This window comes from Astyanax mexicanus, chromosome 5 (assembly GCF_023375975.1).
Source record: "Astyanax mexicanus isolate ESR-SI-001 chromosome 5, AstMex3_surface, whole genome shotgun sequence".
In the NCBI taxonomy this organism is placed as follows: domain Eukaryota; kingdom Metazoa; phylum Chordata; class Actinopteri; order Characiformes; family Acestrorhamphidae; genus Astyanax; species Astyanax mexicanus.
This window is the reverse complement of record NC_064412.1, coordinates 54,712,026-54,731,793: the sequence shown is the minus strand read 5'-3', so window position 1 is coordinate 54,731,793 and position 19,768 is coordinate 54,712,026. Positions and strand designations below refer to the sequence as shown.

At 37.1% G+C, this 19,768-nt stretch overlaps 1 protein-coding gene across 6 annotated transcripts in view; it reads left to right on the top strand.

Moving 5' to 3' along the window:
* szt2 (SZT2 subunit of KICSTOR complex) overlaps positions 1–19,768 on the top strand; it is a 124,614-nt gene that overhangs the window by 87,306 nt on the left and 17,540 nt on the right. For 5 of the 6 annotated variants that reach the window (XM_022675382.2, XM_022675380.2, XM_022675383.2 and 2 more), the window contains 7 exons: positions 3,536–3,661; positions 4,157–4,350; positions 8,271–8,376; positions 9,311–9,394; positions 10,923–10,997; positions 14,495–14,560; positions 19,086–19,299. In XM_022675382.2, coding sequence (XP_022531103.2) covers positions 3,536–3,661; positions 4,157–4,350; positions 8,271–8,376; positions 9,311–9,394; positions 10,923–10,997; positions 14,495–14,560; positions 19,086–19,299 — 865 coding nt within the window. The remainder of the gene's footprint in view (positions 1–3,535; positions 3,662–4,156; positions 4,351–8,270; positions 8,377–9,310; positions 9,395–10,922; positions 10,998–14,494; positions 14,561–19,085; positions 19,300–19,768) is intronic. The other variant, XM_022675385.2, reaches the window with a different exon arrangement.

The following is a 19,768-nucleotide window of genomic DNA, read 5'->3' as shown; positions in this document are numbered from 1 at the left end:
GATTAGTTATTGTGTCTCAGACTGAGCCTGGGAGCAGGATGGATAAAATGCATATACAGCTCTGTAAAAAACAAAAATAAGATACAGCGTAAAAATGATGAGTTTCTTGATTTCTTGATTTTACCAAATTGAAAACATTTGGATTATAATCAAGAGGAAGATGGAGGATCACAAGCCATCAAACCACCAAACTGAACTGCTTGAGTTGTTGCACCAGGAGTAAAGCAGCATAAAGTTATCCAAAAGCAGTGTGAAAGACTGGTGGAGGAGGAGAACATGATGCCAAGATGCACGAAAACTGTGATTAAAAACCAGGATTATTCCACCAAATATTGATTCTGAACTCTTAAAACTTTATGAATATGAACCTGTTTTCTGAAAGCCCTGCATCTTTTTTCTTATTTCAGCTTTTTCTCATTTTCTGCAAATAAATGCTCTAAATGACAATATTTGTATTTGGAATTTGGGAGAAATGATGTCTGTAGTTTATAGAATAAAGCAAAAATGAATTAAGAGTTAATTTTACTCAAATATATACATTTAAATTGCAAAATCAGAGCAACTCTCACCTACTCCTACTAATTATTGGTATTCCAGTAGATTCTTTTTATTTTTTTAAGTTTAATCAAGTAAAATAAATAAAAAAATATTACTCAAGTGACAGCCATGATATAATGTTAAAATTGTTGCTCAAGTTTTAAGCAAAAGTGAATTGTGGCCTTAATTTCTATTAATCTCTATTAAGTAATGGTGCTTTTTTATAGCATAAGAAAAAGCAGTGTGGAATTTAAAACAGCATCAAATTGTTAAATACTCATTTATGCAGAGAATTTATTAATCAAGCCGCAGTCCTACATTAATGTTAAAATAAAAATGTGGCTCAAGTTTTGAATTGTAGGCTTTGTGTCTATTAGACTCTGTTCTTGAGTAGTCATGGTTTTATGATACTGAGGAAATTAAATGTAATAATGTAGAATTAAAGCGGCCGCTTAAGTACGTCTGCTTATTAAATACCAGCTGAGTTTGTACAGGCCTGAAATGGCCGAATGAATTCTTAGCCAGTTGGCTGAGAGCAAAGCAGTCATTAAATGTCCTGCAGGGTTTGATTAGGTAATGGGAGACCTGTTCTTTTTAGTTGGCAGCCAGACGCTGGACAGCGGTCACACTGCAGAAAAGGTGTAAAGATCCTCAGGGATGCTTGATGGAGGGGAAACCGCTTCTGCCGCAGGTTCACTGAGTTTGGTAATTAACGTCACTCACAATTGCCCAGCTGTCTGGAAAAAAAAAAGTAATCGAGGCTTTCCCAGTTCAGAGTGTGCATGTTTTTTTCTTTCTGTTTTTGAAACCCATGCACTCAACCAGAATGGACTGAATTTAAAATAAAACGAAAGAGGACTTCCCTACAGAGCACATCAGCGCTGAACGGACAGTGGCGCTCCAACGTTCAAAGGACGTTCCTGAAAGTCTCGACTGAAACAAAGAGAATTTCAGCTTTCAACTCTGCATTAGCAATGTGCTGTAGCACCTACCATCTGAAGATCTGAAGATCGTAGCTCCTCGTTTTAGATCTGCACTGCAGCTCTGAGAGCGAGGAGAGGGTTCCGACGGCTCGCTGATACTCTTCCGTATTCCTCCTCATTTTCATACTTTTTCATATTTCTAAACCCTGGGATTCAGTACCAACATCTATCTACTGGATCGACACATTTCCATTTCTCCTTCCACTTCCTGCTGCTGTTCAGCTTCATAAGCAGCTCCTCTCTGATTTATTTTTGTATTGTAGGCACACATTTACCAGCCTGGAATGGTCAGCTTACGTCTTTCACTATACCCGTGAGTTTGCCTGCTCTGTATTAAAATAATTAGGATAATTAATCACAGAAAAATAACAAATTAGACTGATTAATCGCCTTCAGTTCCTACCACTGTAATGTGATTGAGGCGAACAAAATGGCTCATAACTGTAGACCAGAATAATAAAGTATTAATATCATACAGGGGCGGCACGGTGGCGCAGTGGGTAGCACTTCCGCCTCACAGCAAGACGGCCTGGGTTCGATTCCCGGCTGGGGCGACCCGGGTCTTTCTGTGTGGAGTTTGCACGTTCTCCCCGTGTCTGCGTGGGTTTCCTCCGGGTGCTCCGGTTTCCTCCCACTGTCCAAAGACGGCACGTTAGGCTGATTGGATGTCAGATACAAATTGCCCCATAGGTGTGAGTGTGTGAGTGCATGTGTCTGTTTGTCTGTCTGTGTCTGTCTGCCCTGCGATGGATTGGCAGCCTGTCCAGGGTGTATCCTGCCTTCTGCCCGATGCCGGCTGGGATAGGCTCCAGCACCCCCCGCGACCCTTACTGGATAAAGCGGTTGATAATGACTTGACTAATGACTTGACTTGACTAATATCATACATATATCATTATCAAACAGCACAACTAACTTCTACTTACAGAAAATACTCATTTAATCAGCACAGTGCCATCGATTCTGTTAATATTTGCATCTCATTTTTATGCATTTTAAGCTGGGCCATTATATTTTGTCATTATTACAGAGCAACATATTTCAGCTTTTAATGTAAAATATATTAAGCTGTAGTTATTCTTTAATACATATTTGAGTAGTTTAGAGTCTCTTGACTTTGTTTTCCCCCCAGGAAAAGCTGTTTTTTGGTTAATGAAGACATTCTAGGTTTGTTACCTGCGTAGCCTCTTTACCTCTATATGACATGATGATGTGTATGTGTTCGTATATGGAGCTGAGATGGAAGCTCTGTGACTGACCTTTTAGACCCTTATTGATTTGTGCAACTCGTGTTTAAGATTTTGCGCCTGTGCACACTGTGACCTGTGTGACCCTCCGGAAGCTGTGCTTACTTACATTTATTCATAGAGTTTTCATAACAATATGGACGTTAAATATAATGTTTGCTAAAGCTGTTGAACGTTGGGACAGAAAATGTTGCTATTTATAGGTTTATGTTTGAGTAAAATGAACATTGTTGTTTTATTCTATAAACTACAGCCAACATTTGTCCCAAATTCCAAATAAAAATATTGTTATTTAGAGCATTTATTTGCAGAAAATGAGAAATGGCTGAAATAACAAAAAAGATGCAGAGCTTTCAGACCTCAAATAATGCAAAAAAACAAGTTCATATTCATAAAGTTTTAATAGTTGGCATGTTCTCCTCCACCAGTCTTACACACTGCTTTTGGATAACTTAATGCCTTTACTCCTGGTGCAAAAATTCGAGCAGTTCAGCTCATTTTTACGTAATCTTTTATTTTTTCCAGAGCTGTAAAAGAAAGAATTTTGTCAGGCAGCCCAGGTTTACATGTGTATTTGCACAATTATAAATCCAGCTTTAGAATCATTTTAAGAAACTTTATTGTTTTTTTTATTATTATTTTTGGTATATTCTACATAATTCATGATAATTGCTAGACATTATAAATGTAATATTTTTGTATATATCTGTGTGTGTGTGTGTGTGTGTGTGTGTGTGTGTGTGTGTGTGTGTTTGTTTGTTTGTTTAGGTGGCTGATCTGGACACTCTGAAGCAGTCCTCTCGGCTTGTTCATTACTGCGCTACTCCTCTGCTCTTCGACCCCGTCTTCAGGAAGCAGATCCAGGAGGAGCTGATAGTTCAGCCACAAATAAAGGTCTATTACCTGCTTCTCTCTCTCTCTTTCTCTCCCACTCATTTGTCTCTCAGTTGCTCTATTTGTCTTTTTTCAGTTTTTTTGTTTCCTTTTGAGCCGCGGCGTGTGATTATGACAGTGGGCTTTATTGGTTTGACCTTTTAGTTTCGAGGAAGAACAAGAACGAGTACAAATGTCGAGAGAATCACTTTATTTATGTATTTAAGTATTTTAGTGGGTTTTTTTATGCAAGTTAATGTAGAAAGATTTTAGTCCCAAGTGGTTTTGAAGCATTTTTGCTGATCTATTCATCCTGAAATGTTCACACATTGTAGATATCAAATGCTGTATAATGTATAAAGGAAAAAAAGTGTTGAAAAATCTAAGTGCTGCTCTAGCTTTTGCATATTTGAAGCGTTTTCAACGTGAGGAGCTCTAAATGTCTCTCTCTCTCTCTCTCTCTCTCTCTCTCTCTCTCTCTCTCTCTCTCTCTCTCTATTTCTCCCTGTCTCTCAGAAGCGCCATCGCTCCAGTGACTCTGCTGCCTCGATGCGAGAGCGCAGTTTGAGCACAGACTCTGCAGATTCGCGGCTGAAGGAGGAGCCCTGGCTGCAGGAGCTCTCGCACACATTCCTGCAGCAATACGTCCAGTACCTGCAGAGCCTGGGCTTCATACTGGTGCAGATCAGACCACAGTCTCCGGCACGCAGGTAAATATTGACACATGTGCCATAATCCCATTTCACCACTTACTGTACCCTACATTTAACCCTATGCCTCTATTTTGCACATTTACGCCTTGAAATGACTCGAAATCCTGCATCCAAGCTCTAGAATCTTTGAACACAGATCACCTAGTCATCCATGATCTCTACAGCCGAGGATTCTCATTTCTCTATCGCTGTGTTCCTGGACATAGTGGCATCGGGGTAATAAGAAAACGGACATTTTAGCAAGAAAAGCAAAAAAACAGAAACTCACATGTAATTGGAAGTATGTTCCAATTACGGACGCCTACCATCTAGTCGAAAATGGCAATCCACAACATAAACTGTATGAAATATCCCCCATCCTTAATATTAAATGCAATATGGGCATCCTTAATAGATTGTCTGTGATACTCCTCAAACTATTAAACACATCTTAGTACTTAGACTGCCCTGCACTTTTAACTACCAGAAATAACTTTTATATTTTTACAAATATGAAAATAACTGTTTGAAAAGATTCCAGCTAAAATACTTAACCCTTGAGTGGTGTTCATATTTTTGTTACTTGTATTTAATTCAGCAAAATTAAGCAATTCTACATTAAAATGCTTTAAACATGCTCGCTTCACCTAAATTGCAAGCAATATAAACAGCTTACATGGTTAATATTTGCCCTTTACCTTTCTTATGTTACTTTTGTTATTTCTTTCAAAAAGTGCTACTCTTACTTTTTTTTTTCTTTTTTTTTAATAAAATGTAAAAGAAAATGAATTAAACTCAAGATATGAGTAGAAAATTTGTTTAGTTTCAAATTTACAAATGAAGCAATGTTTATTAGCCCTTGGCCAAACATACTGTATGTAATATGTAATATAAATGTGTAGGGGGAGGGGGGGGTACAGTGTGTGTTTATCGAAAAAAGGGGTTTTGATATATGTTTTTCACAAAAAATGAGCCAATGCCAATGAGTTTGAGTTAGAAAAAATCTTTTTTAAATGAAAACGGGTCCCACAGACCCGAACACCACACAAGGGTTAATTGTCTGGAAGTCCTTCATATGAGGAAACTGATGCTCAGGTCACAAACAATGTCGATGCCATAAAATAGCCAATTTGTTGCTGATAGGGCACAAAAACACAAACAAATAAACAAACACGCCTAGAGATAGGCTGTTCAGAATCCTGTTGGAATAGAGGGGTAGGTTAAGTGTAGGGTAAGTGTTACATGAGGGATACATGACCCTCCAAACTATACGCTAAGTCGTGTTATAAGACATCACTGGTAAGATTGCTGTGCACACCCACAAATATATATATATTTTTATTTGATTTGATTTGTTAAAATTAATGATAACCATTGCATTAGTAGTTTCAAGGTTTGAGGCTCTTTGCTAGTAGTATGTCTCAGTAGGTGGAACACAGTTATTAACAAATATTTAACAATAAACTCACAAATAAAGATCCATCCATTTATTTAATGACATATTGTGTATTTAAAGGGCTGTCCCACTTTATTGGGAGGAAGGTTTTGACTCGGTTTTAAGGGGAAGTATACTCGTACACTTGAAAACAAAAAGCGGTAGGGGTAAAAAAATAAAAATAAATAAAAAAAAGAGAGAAATGGGATTGGTCCTAGATCTGTGAGCTCAAATTCAAGCCTAGTTCTGCCCAAACTGCATCTTTCAGTCATCACTTGCTCACCTCTTACTGTGCGAAACTGTTGGTTAAGCTCAAATATACTGTACTTTCTAGCCCCTGAGTCCACACTGCCCTGGGAGTAAGTCAGACAGCAGCTGCAGTGTGAGGAAAGTGTTTGATTATTGTGTTTTTTTTTGTACTGAAATCATTTTTTCTGAGAGTTTTGAAGTTTTTATTTTGCCAGAAAATTCTGAAGTACAGAAGAACTTGTGGAACTTGTAATGAACTTATCCTGACCTGCTGTGTATTGCTCTGAAGATTTCCCTAAGTGTGTATGTGTGTGTGTGTGTGTGTGTGTGTGTGTGTGTGTGTGTGTGTATGTGTGTGTGGTAGTGAACACAGTGGACACAGAGCAGATGCTGAGTGTGTGTGGTGCTGTGCTTTGTGATTCACTCCGACCAGCATTATTACTCACAGGGTCAACAGACTATGAGCCCACATAAAATCTCTCTCTCTCTCTCTCTCTCTCTCTCTCTCTCTCTCTCTCTCTCTTTCTTTCTCTTTCTCTGTTTCTGTATTTCTTAGCTTGATACGTATAAATAAAATAATAATCCATAATAATCCAAACTATGAAGAAAGAGATGGCATTATATAGTAACAAAAAGTGTTAAACCAGAATATGTTTTATATGTTTTCTAGATTCTTCAAATTAGGCTTCTCTTGATTGTCTCAACATTTTCTCAATCAGCTTTATGAGGTAGAGTCACCTGGAACTCTGGCTGACTTTCAGTTAACAGCTGTGCTGATCTCGTCAAGAGTTAATAGTTAATTGAATTTCTTGCTTTTTTTCTTTATGTGTTTGAGAGCATAGTAGTAGCATAGTAGTAGTGAAGAGGTAGAGTTACAGGTATACAGTGAATAATAGCTCTATTTGAGTAATTTTCTAATCCAGATTATGAGAAGCAAAAACTACTCAACTAAGTAAAGAAAAAATTACTTTAAGAAATAAAGATCAGGTATTTTGAAACTTTTCAAGAACTTTGAAAATATCCTCGAGTGCAAAGATGATCAAAAACCTTATGATGGAACTGGCACTCATCAGGATCAGGAGTTACCAGAGTATTTTGTTTTGTTTTGTGTGTCTTTGTTAGTTGACGGCTAGATTGGTAGCTTTTAGTTTACTAAATTGTTTGTATAATGAAGATGACTGGTTTCAGATGCAACATTTAAATAAGGTTTTCCTGCCTTAGAGCTGCTTGGTAATAGTGTTGACACTGAGTTGTGTGTTGAGTTGTGCGTGTTCTTACCCAACGGAGTAAAATATGAATAGCTCTATTTGAGTAATGCTCTAATACATATTATGAGAAGGAAGAACTACTCAACTAAATGAAGAAAAAATGACTTTAAGAAATAAAGATCAGGTATTTTTTTTGAAACATTTCAAGAACTCTGAAAATATCCTCGGGTTAAAAGATGATGAAAAACCTTATGATTGAACTGGCACTCATCAGGATCACCCCAGAAAAAGGAAGTGCAAGAGTTCCCTCTGTTGCATAGACTTGTCTTTTCAGTAATTGACACAAAATGACACAAAATAAGAAGGAATCAGCGTACGAAATGTATATCTGTATTTCTGAATTTTACATGTGTACTTAATTAAATGGCATATAGCCCAGCACTAACATGGTTTATGCTCCAATAAATCTGCTATTTTTACCTGATAGTTGACAGCTAGGTTGGTACCTTTTAGCTGACTAAATTATCTGTAAAATGAAGATGAGTGGTTTTAGATGCAACATCTAAATAAAAATGTCCTACCTTACAGCTGCTTGGTAACAGTGTTCTTACTCAGCCGAGTGATTTACACTGTTTTTTCTTCCAGTTCCACATGAAAAAACATAAGGATGTGCTGTTTCAGCAAAACCATATTATGTGGATCTGTCAGATATGTCAAATATTGAGGAAATGTTATGCGTGAGATGCTGCTCTGTTACACTGAATACATTCCACAGTGCCCTTGGTGTTATATACACTACATTATACAGTCAAACCTGCACACGTATAGCTTCATACATATATGGCATATGGTTATGCACTCATCCACATACACATGCAATACATACCTATTGTGTATATATATATATATATATATATATATATATATATATATATATATATATATATATATATATATATATATATATATATAAATGCATATGAGTCATACTGTATGACAGTTTTATACATATTTAACCCCCCCCCCCCTTCTGTTTCTGTGTGCAGTATTGCTCGAGCTCGAGCTGCCATGCTGAACTCTCTCTCTACAGAAGGCAGAGCCTCCTTCTCTTCCTTTTCCTACAACAAGCAGAAGAGTGAAGAAAGCCCGAAGGTATCAGCCTATCAAAACCCTAAACACCACGCACTTCATTAATTGCACATTGCACCAGTAAGAGCAGTTAGAGTGTGAAGGTTCAATTAGCAGGGTAAGAGCACAGTTCTGCTCTAAATATTGCAATGCACACTATAACATTATGGGAGACATACCAGAGTTCAAAAGAGGACAAATTGTTGGTGCACGTCTTGCTGGCGCATCTGTGAATAAGGCAGCAAGTCTTTGTGATGCATCAAGAGCCACGGTATCCAGGGTAATGTCAGCATACCACCAAGAAGAACGAACCACATCCAACAGGATTAACTGTGGACGCTTTAAGAGGAAGCTGTCTGAAAGGGACGTTCGGCTGATTAAATCACGGCAGAATTCAATGTGCGCCTCAACTCTCCTGTTTCCACCAGAACTGTCCGTCACCACAATAAATTATTGTGGTCTAAAACCAGGTGTTTCGGTTTCATTGTCTAACCCCTGTATATTAGGTTATAAACACTCCGGGACTTAAAATGGTTCCATTGCTGCTCTGTTTGTAGCTGGCTGTTTGGCTTGTAAGTGCTGCATCGTTGCTAGGTTACCAAGTGTGTGTGGAAGTGCGGAGATAGTCTAATAGGTGATGGAGTAATAAGTAAAGTGTGTGTGTGCCTGTGTGTGTGTGTGTGTGTGTCCAAAATGGCCAGGTGTTGCACATTTGTTGTGAATACTGTTTTCAGCTTTAAATATTTAAGCAGCTTCTCATGGTAACTGTGTGCAATAGTGCAAGAAATCACTAAACCTGTTGCAATCGGATTATGATTTAAGACAATTTCACAAAATATGAATTATTATATAGACGATAATCAGTATATTAATATAAGTGTATTAATTTAGCTTAGGTTTAAAAATGTCACCAGAGCTGCTGCATCATGAGCATATGTTTGTGTGTGTGTTTCTGCAGCAGAGCAGCGGATCAGGCACTACAGCGTATCACCTCCAGAGGGCGCTGCCAGGAGGAATCATGCTGATGGAACTGGCTTTCCAGGTAAAAGCTTTCTGCCCATCCACTCCCCCCACAGCCCGCTCTCAGCAGGGTGGGGAGTCACGCTGTTAGCACTTCAGCCTGGTGCTAAAGTCAGCTTTCCCCCCCCAGACGCTGCAGCAGCCTCCCGTCTGCTGGGAGAAAGCAGTGTTTATCTCCCAGTGACCTTGCTGCTATTTATGGCGATTAATATTTCAGCACAGTAGATCGACTAAAGGGCCAGAAAACTCCAAAACCCCATTTGATCTTTGCTCTCTCTCTCTCTCTCTCTCTCTCTCTCTCTCTCTCACACACACACACACACAAGCAAACACACAAACACACACATACACTCTCTCTTACGCACACACACACACGCACCTATCAGTCATAACACCATAGCACCACTGACAGGTGAAAAGAAAAAAAAAAAAAAACTGTATGTTATTGAAGGCTAAAAATGTTAAAAACAGGAAAAATTGCTAAATATAAGAATCTCTTAGAGTCACTTTGTTAAGACCCAAACTATGATGATAAGACAGCTGGGTAAGAACATCTCCAAAAGTGGTCCAAGAAAAGACAACTGATGAACCAACAGGGTTTCAACAGGCACCTAACATATTAATATACAGCTCTGGAAAAATAGGAAAATATTAGACCACTTAACAATGATGAGTTTCTTTGATTTTACCAAATTAAAAAACATCTAGAATATAATCAAGATGAAGATGGATGATCACAAGCCATCAAACCACCAAACTGAACTGCATGATTTTTGCACCAGGAGTAAAGCAGCATAAAGTTATCTAAAAGCAGTGTGTAAGACTGGTGGAGGAGAACAAGATGCCAAGATGCATATTCCACCAAATATTGATTATTTCTGAACTCTAAAAAAACTTCATGAATATGAACTTGTTTTCTTTGCATAATTTGAGGCCTGAAAGCTCTGAAACTTTTTTTGTTATTTCAGCCATTTCTCATTTTCTGTAAATAAATGCTCTAAGTGACAATATTTTTATTTGGAATTTGGGAAAAATGTTGTCTGTAGTTTATAGAATAAAACAACAATGTTCATTTTACTCAAACATAAACCTATAAATAGCAAAATCAGAGAAACTGATTCAGAAACTGAAGTGCTCTCTACATTTTTTACAGAGCTGTATATATCTCATATTTAAATAAAGGTTTGTATCAAGTATCGACATTTGTTTAATAATAAATAAATATTCATAATAACTAAATATTAGAAATGACTTGCAATTAAGTGAAAGATGAATCTCGGCTTTTAGTTGTAGTGATTAGTGGGGATTTAAGGAAATATTGATATTGTATCGTATCACAACATTTAGTTTTGCGATACAGTATCAATTTTTCAATTTTCAAAAACATAGTATTGCTTTTTTAAATTATTTTATATTATTATATGTTTAGATTGGTGCTAAACAGTAGTTTTTTGTTGTTAGATCCCTCTGTTCTGATTGGATAAAAAATAGTGATGATTGTCTCTCTCTCTCTCTCTCTCTCTCTCTCTCTCTCTCTCTCTCTCTCTCAGGGGTTTTATTTCTGTGTGAAGCAGTATGCTCTGGAGTGCTCCCGGATTCCCATGGGCCAGACAGTTAATTCCCAGGTAACTCTTCTGCTCTGTGTTTGTGAGGAGGGCGGTCGTGGATCAGTTATCTGTATTTTCCATCTGTTTATAAAGTGGTAGTGGGTGTTAAACAACTGAGGGAGGCAGTTCAGAGGAGACACTCGGTTCAGTCGAGGGTCACAAAACTTTATATCAGCTTTTCTTTCTCCCTCTCTCCCTCTCTCTCCCTCTCTCTCCCTCTCTCTCTCTCTCTCTCTCTCTCTTTCTGTCTCTCTTTCTGTCTCTCATTCTCTCTCATTCTCTCTTTTATTGTCTCTGTCTCTCTCATTCTCTCTCTCATTCTCATTTTCTCTCTCCTCTCCACCATTCTCTCCCTCCTCCCTCTCTTGCTCTCTATCCCTCTCTCTCTCTCATTCTCTTTTATTGTCTGTCTCTCTCATTCTCTCTTTTATTCTCTCTTATTCTCTTTGTCCTCTCCCCCTTCTCTCCCTCTCTTGCTCTCTCTCATTCTCTCTTTTATTGTCTCTGTCTCTCTCCCTCTCTCTCTCTCTCTCTGTATATCTGTCTATATGTGTGTATAATATCTGTGTGTAGTGTGTGTGTGTGTGTATAGTATTTGTTCTTTATATTATTTAAAATATTCATGACCAATGGACCAATAGAAGTGCTCCAAAATGACTAAAGATCTTTCATTGAAAGATACAACTTTTTTTCTTGTCTTGTAAAGTTTTTTGGAACATTTTAGAAATACAATGCTTTTACAAGACAGAGGTCTTTTACATGGTCCAGTAGTCTAAAGCACTGCCACTATGATCAGGAGATTGCTGGTTCGAATCCCGGCCATGCAGCTTGCCATCAGCTGCCAGAGCCCTGAGAGAGCACACGATTGGTCATGCGCTCTCTATGGGTGGGTACAGTAGATGGCGCTCTTTCTGCTCATCACTCCTAGGGTGATGTGGATCAGCACAAGGCTGCGTCTGTGAGCTGATGTATCAGAACCGAGTCGGTGCGCTTTCCTCCAAGTGGTAGTGCTGTGATGCTACTCGGCAATGCTACACCGCAATGCTACAGACTTCACATGTGCCGGAGGAGGCATGTGCTAGTCTTTACCCTTCTTGTGTTGAGGCATTACTAGTGATATAACCAAATATCCATATTATACACTGTATATTATATGGATATCACTGAATTCATTGCTGTTTTTTATATATAACCTATCACCCACCCCTGCCCTCGGAGAGTTTGGTGTAACGTGGGTCCAGGTTGGTTGTAATTGAGGAGTAATTAAGTGTAAATATTTGTAAGCGGCTGCCGTGTTTACCCAGCATCTCCAGATGTTGCTCAGCAGGAGGGTTTCTGTCTTCCTCCCGCGGTGCAGAAGCCCCATAAGGTGCCATACAATCGCAGCTGCTCAAAGCAAACAATTAAGCCGTTACTGCGTGGGAGTGTTTTGGCTTTTTTTCTGAAGTCTCTCGTGGCAGAGCTGGAGCAACTGAACGAAGCGCTCCTCTGGAGTGGCTTGGCTCTCCTGTTTAAACCCAGTGGGCTGCGGAGTAATCAGTGTAGCCCTATTGTTCTAGTGAAGAAAATGACTTGGGTGATAGTTAATGCTGATTATGATAATTATTGAGGAGTAAATTGGCATGTGCCTCGTGTAAAAATGTGTGATTCTACATGTGTGAATGTGCCGGGCTCAGACATTTTTACACATATTCTCATATTCTCAATGAAGATTATTATATTATATTATCATTATTGACTCAAATCTACTAATTCATTAAATTGCAGGCGCACTGGTCATGAATGCATTTATTTAGCAATTATTTCTGGTGATGATTATCATTGAGATAAATTTGTACAGAAGATTGTCTTCATTATCATCCCACATTAATTAAGCTATATGCAAAAAAAAAAATAAAATACAGTATATATTTTTTGTGATGGTACTAATTTCTCTCTGGGGTTGTATTCATGGATATCAAACAGAAAGTGTCAGTTTAAGTGTAACAAAACTCATTGTGGGCTACAGTATGGGAAGTAAATATAAATACAGTAGAAATTATATTATTGTCATTTTAAAACCATTCTATGCCATATGCCATGATATAATGACAATAAAATAACATAATAGTTATAAAGTCAATAAAGTGACTGAGGTGCGGTCACTATGACTACTTTTGTGATGTTGGTCAGCACAGGCATCTGTTAGCTGATGTTTTAGAGCTGAGTCGCTGCGCTTTCCTCCAAATGTGCGCTGGCCATGACAGCTGGAAAAGAGGTGGAGCCTAACTCGAATGTGCTAGTCTTCACCCTTCTAGTGTTGGAGCATTACAATGATAGTACCTTCCAAATTGGGTATAAAGTTGGGTAAACAATGGGATAAAATGAAGGGGATAAAAACGAAGACAAAGAATATTTCGGATTTTGAAATGTCTGAATAAACATTTTTGTGATAGGTCTACCCTATGCTGGAAATCAGGCTGGTTGAGCAGCTTAGCCTTTGACCAGCACAGCATATGATTTTATTTGAGTTTTGATTTGGTTTTGATCTATAAAGCATATAATGTGCTTGAACAGTTGATTAAGCAGCACATACTAAATCAAATAAAATCTAATTTATTTGTATAGTGCTTTTTGTATAGTGCTTTTTTACAACTGATGTGTCAAAGCAGATTTACAAAAATGTGGTAGCAGTACAGAGAATCAGACAAAATCCTGAACATACAATACGGAACCTCCAGTGAACAACTGAGGGAAGGAAAAACTCAAATCAAAGCTGGAGGAGGAGGAACAACTGGGAGGAACCATTTACTATCACATGTACTATCACATGTACTATCAAGGCTAATGTATAAGAGGGGGACCCATCCTCCTTTGGTCAGATTAGTTAGTCCATACTAATAAAATAACCTCATAGACTCCTGCTTTTTAAATTGAAACATGCTGATGCCACATGACTCCACTGGTAAAACATGCTGCTTTGTGCTGTTGTACTACAGTCTAATTCAGGATTTTTCAGGACACCGATTCAGGATTTTTATCCTGATGTCTCATCCTGTTGCCAAATATGGGTATATAGAGGACTACAGAATGAAGCACATCTTAAATTATAACTTATTCTCAATCCTTTAGTTCTAAATCTCACTTTATTATTATTATTATTATTATTATTATTATTATTATTATTATTATTATTATTAGCACATCAGGCTGTATTGCAGTAAATGAACAATGGGACCACAAATCATTTTTAATGGAATAGTGGTTGAGCCCTAATTTGTCTGTTTTCTCATGTGATGTCAAACTTCTCTGTCCCTGTCATTCCTTCTATGTGTATCTGTTAATCTCTGTGCATCTGTTAATTTATGTGTGTGTGTGTGAGTTTTATTGAGTGTTTTCTTTACTCATTCTTTACGTTGTGTCTGTCTGTTGTGTGTTGAATGTCTAAAAGCTTGTGTATGTATATGTATGTGTGTGTGTGTGTATATATGTTCCATGCGTATGTCCAGTCCCATCTGATCCTCTCTCTTCATCAGGACCCTCTCCTCCTCTCGCGGCCTCGCAGTAAGCCGTTCCCCCCTGAGGCCTCCTCAGACTCTGCGGTATGTCCCACAGTCCTCAGCGGCGGGCTCAGGCTCGCCTCTCACCAATCAGGCTTCAGTCTTTTTTTCCCCTCCTCGTAATGATTGCCACTTTCCTTCTGCCTGCAGCCCCGCCCCTTTTGCGAACCCCCTTTTTTGTGAGTTTTTGGGATGTTTTAGGAGGAGAGAGCTTTCTGTGAGTGTGTGTCTGCCTGTCGCGTGTCTGTCGGGTCCTACTTTCCTCTCGGTTTTCTCCAAGGATGCCGAGGTGATGCCTGCTGGGATACAGGGGCTGAGAGGGGGTTCCTCTTTTCTGCAAACTCAGACAAACGATTGAAGGGTCCTAACACACACTTCTCACACACTTCTCACTCCTGAGAATTCTGCTCATTTCTGCTGAAGTGGATTTCACCACAGCCTGTATTTAATTCTGCTTCGTCTTGATTTGCATCTCGTCACGTTTCTTCTACTCAAAATGAATGAGCTGAAAATATAGAGTTACACAATGATGTCATATATGAATCATATATGTAGATATTTACTTCCAGTATTAGAAAGATATCAGAAAGATGTTCATATTGGATCAAGTGATATATACATACTAGAATCGTTAGAAAAATAATTGTTAGAAAAATAATTAATCTAAAAATTTAAGCTATTTTTTTATTCCTTTTTAAGGAACTTTGAAATATTTAAAAATTCATTACAGAAGCATCAAAGGTGTGTGTAAGAAGAGTGAGAGAGTAAAAGTGAGAGTGTGTGTGTGTGTGTGTGTGTGAGAGAGAGAGAGAGAGGTGTGAGGTGTTAGACAGTGAGAGTGAGAGTTACCTTGTGACCTCAGAGGTAGCAATGCTGCATAAATATCGCTAAACGAAACCACTAATGCATTATATGTGAATTACAGGAGGGAGATGAGGCCAGAAAGTGTTAAAGTGTCCAGATTAATTGTGTGTGTGTGTTAATGAGTTAACATTGTTTTTTTTTAGTGGTTGAACATTTAGGGCTAGTTTTCCAGATGTCTGTAAAACATCCCCTTGCTTTTATTTTAGGTGTACAAGATATCTGTATATCTGTACCAGTGAGCAAATGTACAGTATATGGAAACACCTCACAGTATATAGTAGAGATTTCAATTCACATGCTGCTATCCCATGACTTTTGGCATGTCAGCATACTTCTGTATTGCCTTTATGTTGGCATGCATGTTACACAATACATCACCTAGAATTTAGAGAAGAAAATTCTGACAACATGGTGGCGGTAGAGGAGGTCATGAGTTCCACCATGAGTTTCTTTTCTCCTGGAGTTTTTTCTTAATTGTATTTTGCCTGAATTTGTGAGCTACACTGAACCCAAGAATGTGTATAATGTGTCCAAATAACGACCGAATCAGTGCAGAGTATGAACAGAAATAGGCCTGTTGCGATAATTACATTAAAGACTTTTTGTACAATATATGGACAGGACCTATTTTTAGTATTGAGCCATTTTTGCTTGGCTCAATATTACTTTTTTTCTTAGCAAGGAGAAGCCGAATTAATGTGAATGAGCCAGAATTACTTTTGTAGTAATTGTAGTAATAAATGTCCATTGCTCTTTAAAAATGTATAATATAAAAAATTTGTAATTATACTGTTATAATAATAATAATATTAATGTATCAGTGGCAAAAACATGGGCTCAAAATGACAATAGTATTGTACATTTTTAATTACCTCTGTCACAAAATATTGTCCAAGCAAAAAAGAATTTTGTTATCGTGACAGGCCTAGGAAGAAGTCTTCATCTGTATCCTTATCCTAATGCACTTTTGAGCATAAATATTGCTAAATTTTTAAAGTGAATATAGACTTTAGATAGTAGATTCTGGAAGAATCAGCTACATTGTGGGGTTGGCTGAAGTCCAGTGTTTTTTGTGAGTTTTAGAAATAGCCTTTGTGTGATTTATTCACAAATTTCACTTTCAATTAAGCTCCAGATGTTTAGTGAAAACTAAAGTAAGCGAGTGTGCTAAAAGTTTAACAGCAGCAGCAGCGAATATTTTGCATCTTTTAGCACAGAACAATCTGCACTATGCTCTATGCTCAGCTTCAGACATCGGCTCAAAATCGGAAAAAGAAAAAACTTATTTTAAAACTTTAAAATGATTGATATTATCTTTCATTAGTGCCACAGTTGAGGTACTGTTAGAAGCGAGAGAGACTACCAGTGGTTTTGGGGAAAGTGTTTTAGTGCTTATAAACTAACACACAGCAATCACAAGCAATCCTAAAAATAAAAGATTGAGGAACTGTGCAGCTTTGGAGCCGTTTTTCCGTTAAAATCCGGCTGTGGTTACGGTGAATGTGCAGCCCTTCCTGTTCTGTTCAAGCAAGTCTTTTGATAAGTGATTTGATAAGACCTATTTGCATTTTTTTTCCAGGGTAATGGTCAAGATGAAAGCATCAGAAATAGCGTTTAGCTCCCTCCCCCTCTCTATTGTGCTGTAATTACTCCTAGTTCCTGCTTCACCGCTATCATTTGCATTAGCAATTAAAGCTTTTGTAAGCCTGTCTTTGATGTTGAATCTAATTACATAATGTACATAATTGATTGATGTCACAGATCTCTATGACAAATGTGCAAAATGCTGTTTTTTATGCATTTATGAATGAGCCGCTAATATTAAAAACTGTTAAATTATTTTTAAAAAGTTTTAGAACCAGATGACCATTAGTTGTTGTTTTTTTTTTTTTTTTGCTATATTCTGTTTGTTGGTAATTTTTTTTTTTTCATAAGAGACTAAATGAGTGGCCCCTGAGTACCACAGCCCTGCAAAACTGTGTTAATTAGCTAATTAGTTGCATCAGGTGTTCTGAAGTAGGGAAAACATGCAGAGCGCCAGGAGTAAGGTTTGGTTCAATCACGTAACTGCAGCCACCAGAAAATCAGAAAAGGCTGGAACAGTATGAAAAAGGCAAATACAACAGAAAACGACCATCCAAAGTTTCATACATTGACTTTTATTAGATTGCAAACAGCATAAAACCAAGATATTAAATGTTTTATCTATTTAACACTTTTCTTAATAAACTTTTCTTAATAAACGTCCATTCCTACCTGCAGTTCATTTCAGGCCTGTAATAAATAGCAAAAAAAAAACATTAGGGTTTGTTAAAAAAAAAAAATCCATAAATAAATAAATACTTTTTTTAAAACTAATTTAAACAGGTGATTATTATAATTATGATTTGGTGGAACAACAGTAACCACTAATGGCTGAGTCTTTAAATATTCAAATAAGTATATTTGACAAAATGATTGACAAACAAAACATGACATAGCTTTGGTTAATACTGTCTGCAATAAAATAGAAGTCACTTTACAAATAAGTTAATAAGTGGGTAATAATATAGTAATATTATGGTAACAAGTTGTATTATTCATAAATTATCAAAATATGTCAATTTCCTATTTGTTACGTATTAATAATCAGTAATTGTGGAGGTAATAGCTCAAGTTGTATTTACACATTAATAATTGACCATTTTGTATTTGTTACTAAATAATAAATCAGTAATTGTAGAGGTAACACATCAGTAACAAGTAAGTAATGATATGGTAATGTTTTTTTTCTTTCAATTTTATTGTTGTTACTAAATAGCAAATCTGAACAAGTATGTAATTAATTAGAACAATTATGGAAACATTGTATTAACATACTTCCAACTTATATTATATATAATAAGTTAATATTTTAGTAAGACTTAAATTTGAATGATAGTTTGTAAAATATAGCTAAAACCGTTTTTACATAATATATTATGTGCACATTTTCAATTCATTTTCATTTTTCTACTCATTTTCTAAAAATGAAAGATTGTGATGGTATTGGTATTCCATTCAGAAGTTTCTGAAGCTTCTTAGTTAATAGAATAGTAGTTGTAGTGGTACTTAATTGATAATAAACTTTATTTATTGAAAAATAACTTTATCACCCATAGGCTCTAGACTCTAGATTTACTATTTTTTTATTTCTAACTACCACCACAAATGCAATATTTTAATAGTTACTGATTTATTTATCAGTAATAGGAAAATGATATTGAATTTATGAATAAATGCAACTTGTTACCATATTATTACCATATTATTACCCACTTATTAACAATCTGTACAGTAAAGTGCTGCCAGAAACTCTGCGTTGTTGTTGTTTTTTCTGTAAGTTCATTTGTAGGTAAATTCCAGTAGTTATTATAACAGTGTAATAACACCTGATTAAGTGTTGTTGATGTTGAATGAATAGATGATGTTCTAATGCACACTAATGGTTGTGTATTACTGGGTTACTGATGCTGCTGATGAGTGAGTAGTGACTGTACTCTATAACTGAGCTTTAATTCCTTAATATTTGGGGTTTGGTTAATGCTTGGTTTCTGCCTTTGGGATTCGGCTACTCCTTCTAAACTCTGTTCTCACTGGTCCTAGTTGAAGTCTAACACAGGAGACATGTGTCTGATGCTGTGTCTAACCCGCGTGCGTGTGTGTGTGTGTGTGTGTTCCACAGCTGTCCATGCTGTTCACAGAGGAGTGTGATAAAGTGCGGGACCTGATGCACGTCCACTCCTTCAGCTACGACTTCCACCTGCGTGTGGTGCACCAGTACCTGCTGGGCTGTCACATGACCCTGCGACAAGGCTACCAGCTCACCAGCTTCCTGGAGGACTTCATTTCCCATCATCCTGACATCCCCAAGTTCGGCCGCAACCACGTCTTCCAGGGTGAGACCTTTAAATCACTGATTTCATAGCGATATTAATATGATGCTGTATTAAAATATTCAGTGCATATATTTCTATATTCCTTTTTATTTCACATTAGAATTCAGAATATTTAATAATATTGGAACCAGTGCTTTGTATAGGCAAGAACTTGTAAATCTGATACGCATAATGATACAGAGTTACATTTCTATATATTTGCGATACATTGCAATTATGTTAAGTAAGACAATATATTGCAATTGTTAAGTCTATTTTAAGTAAAACTATCATCTGGCACAGTATAAGAACACGCTATTATGTTGATAAAATCTGAAAAAAAAAGAAAGAAAAGTTTACTGTTTATCCAGTCAGAATAGTGGTATCTAAAGATATATAGAGGCTCTCTAGTGGGCGGGGTTTTAACACAGTACAAAATTAATCACTTCTGACACCAATCTTTACTTGTGAACTTATAATTAAATATTGA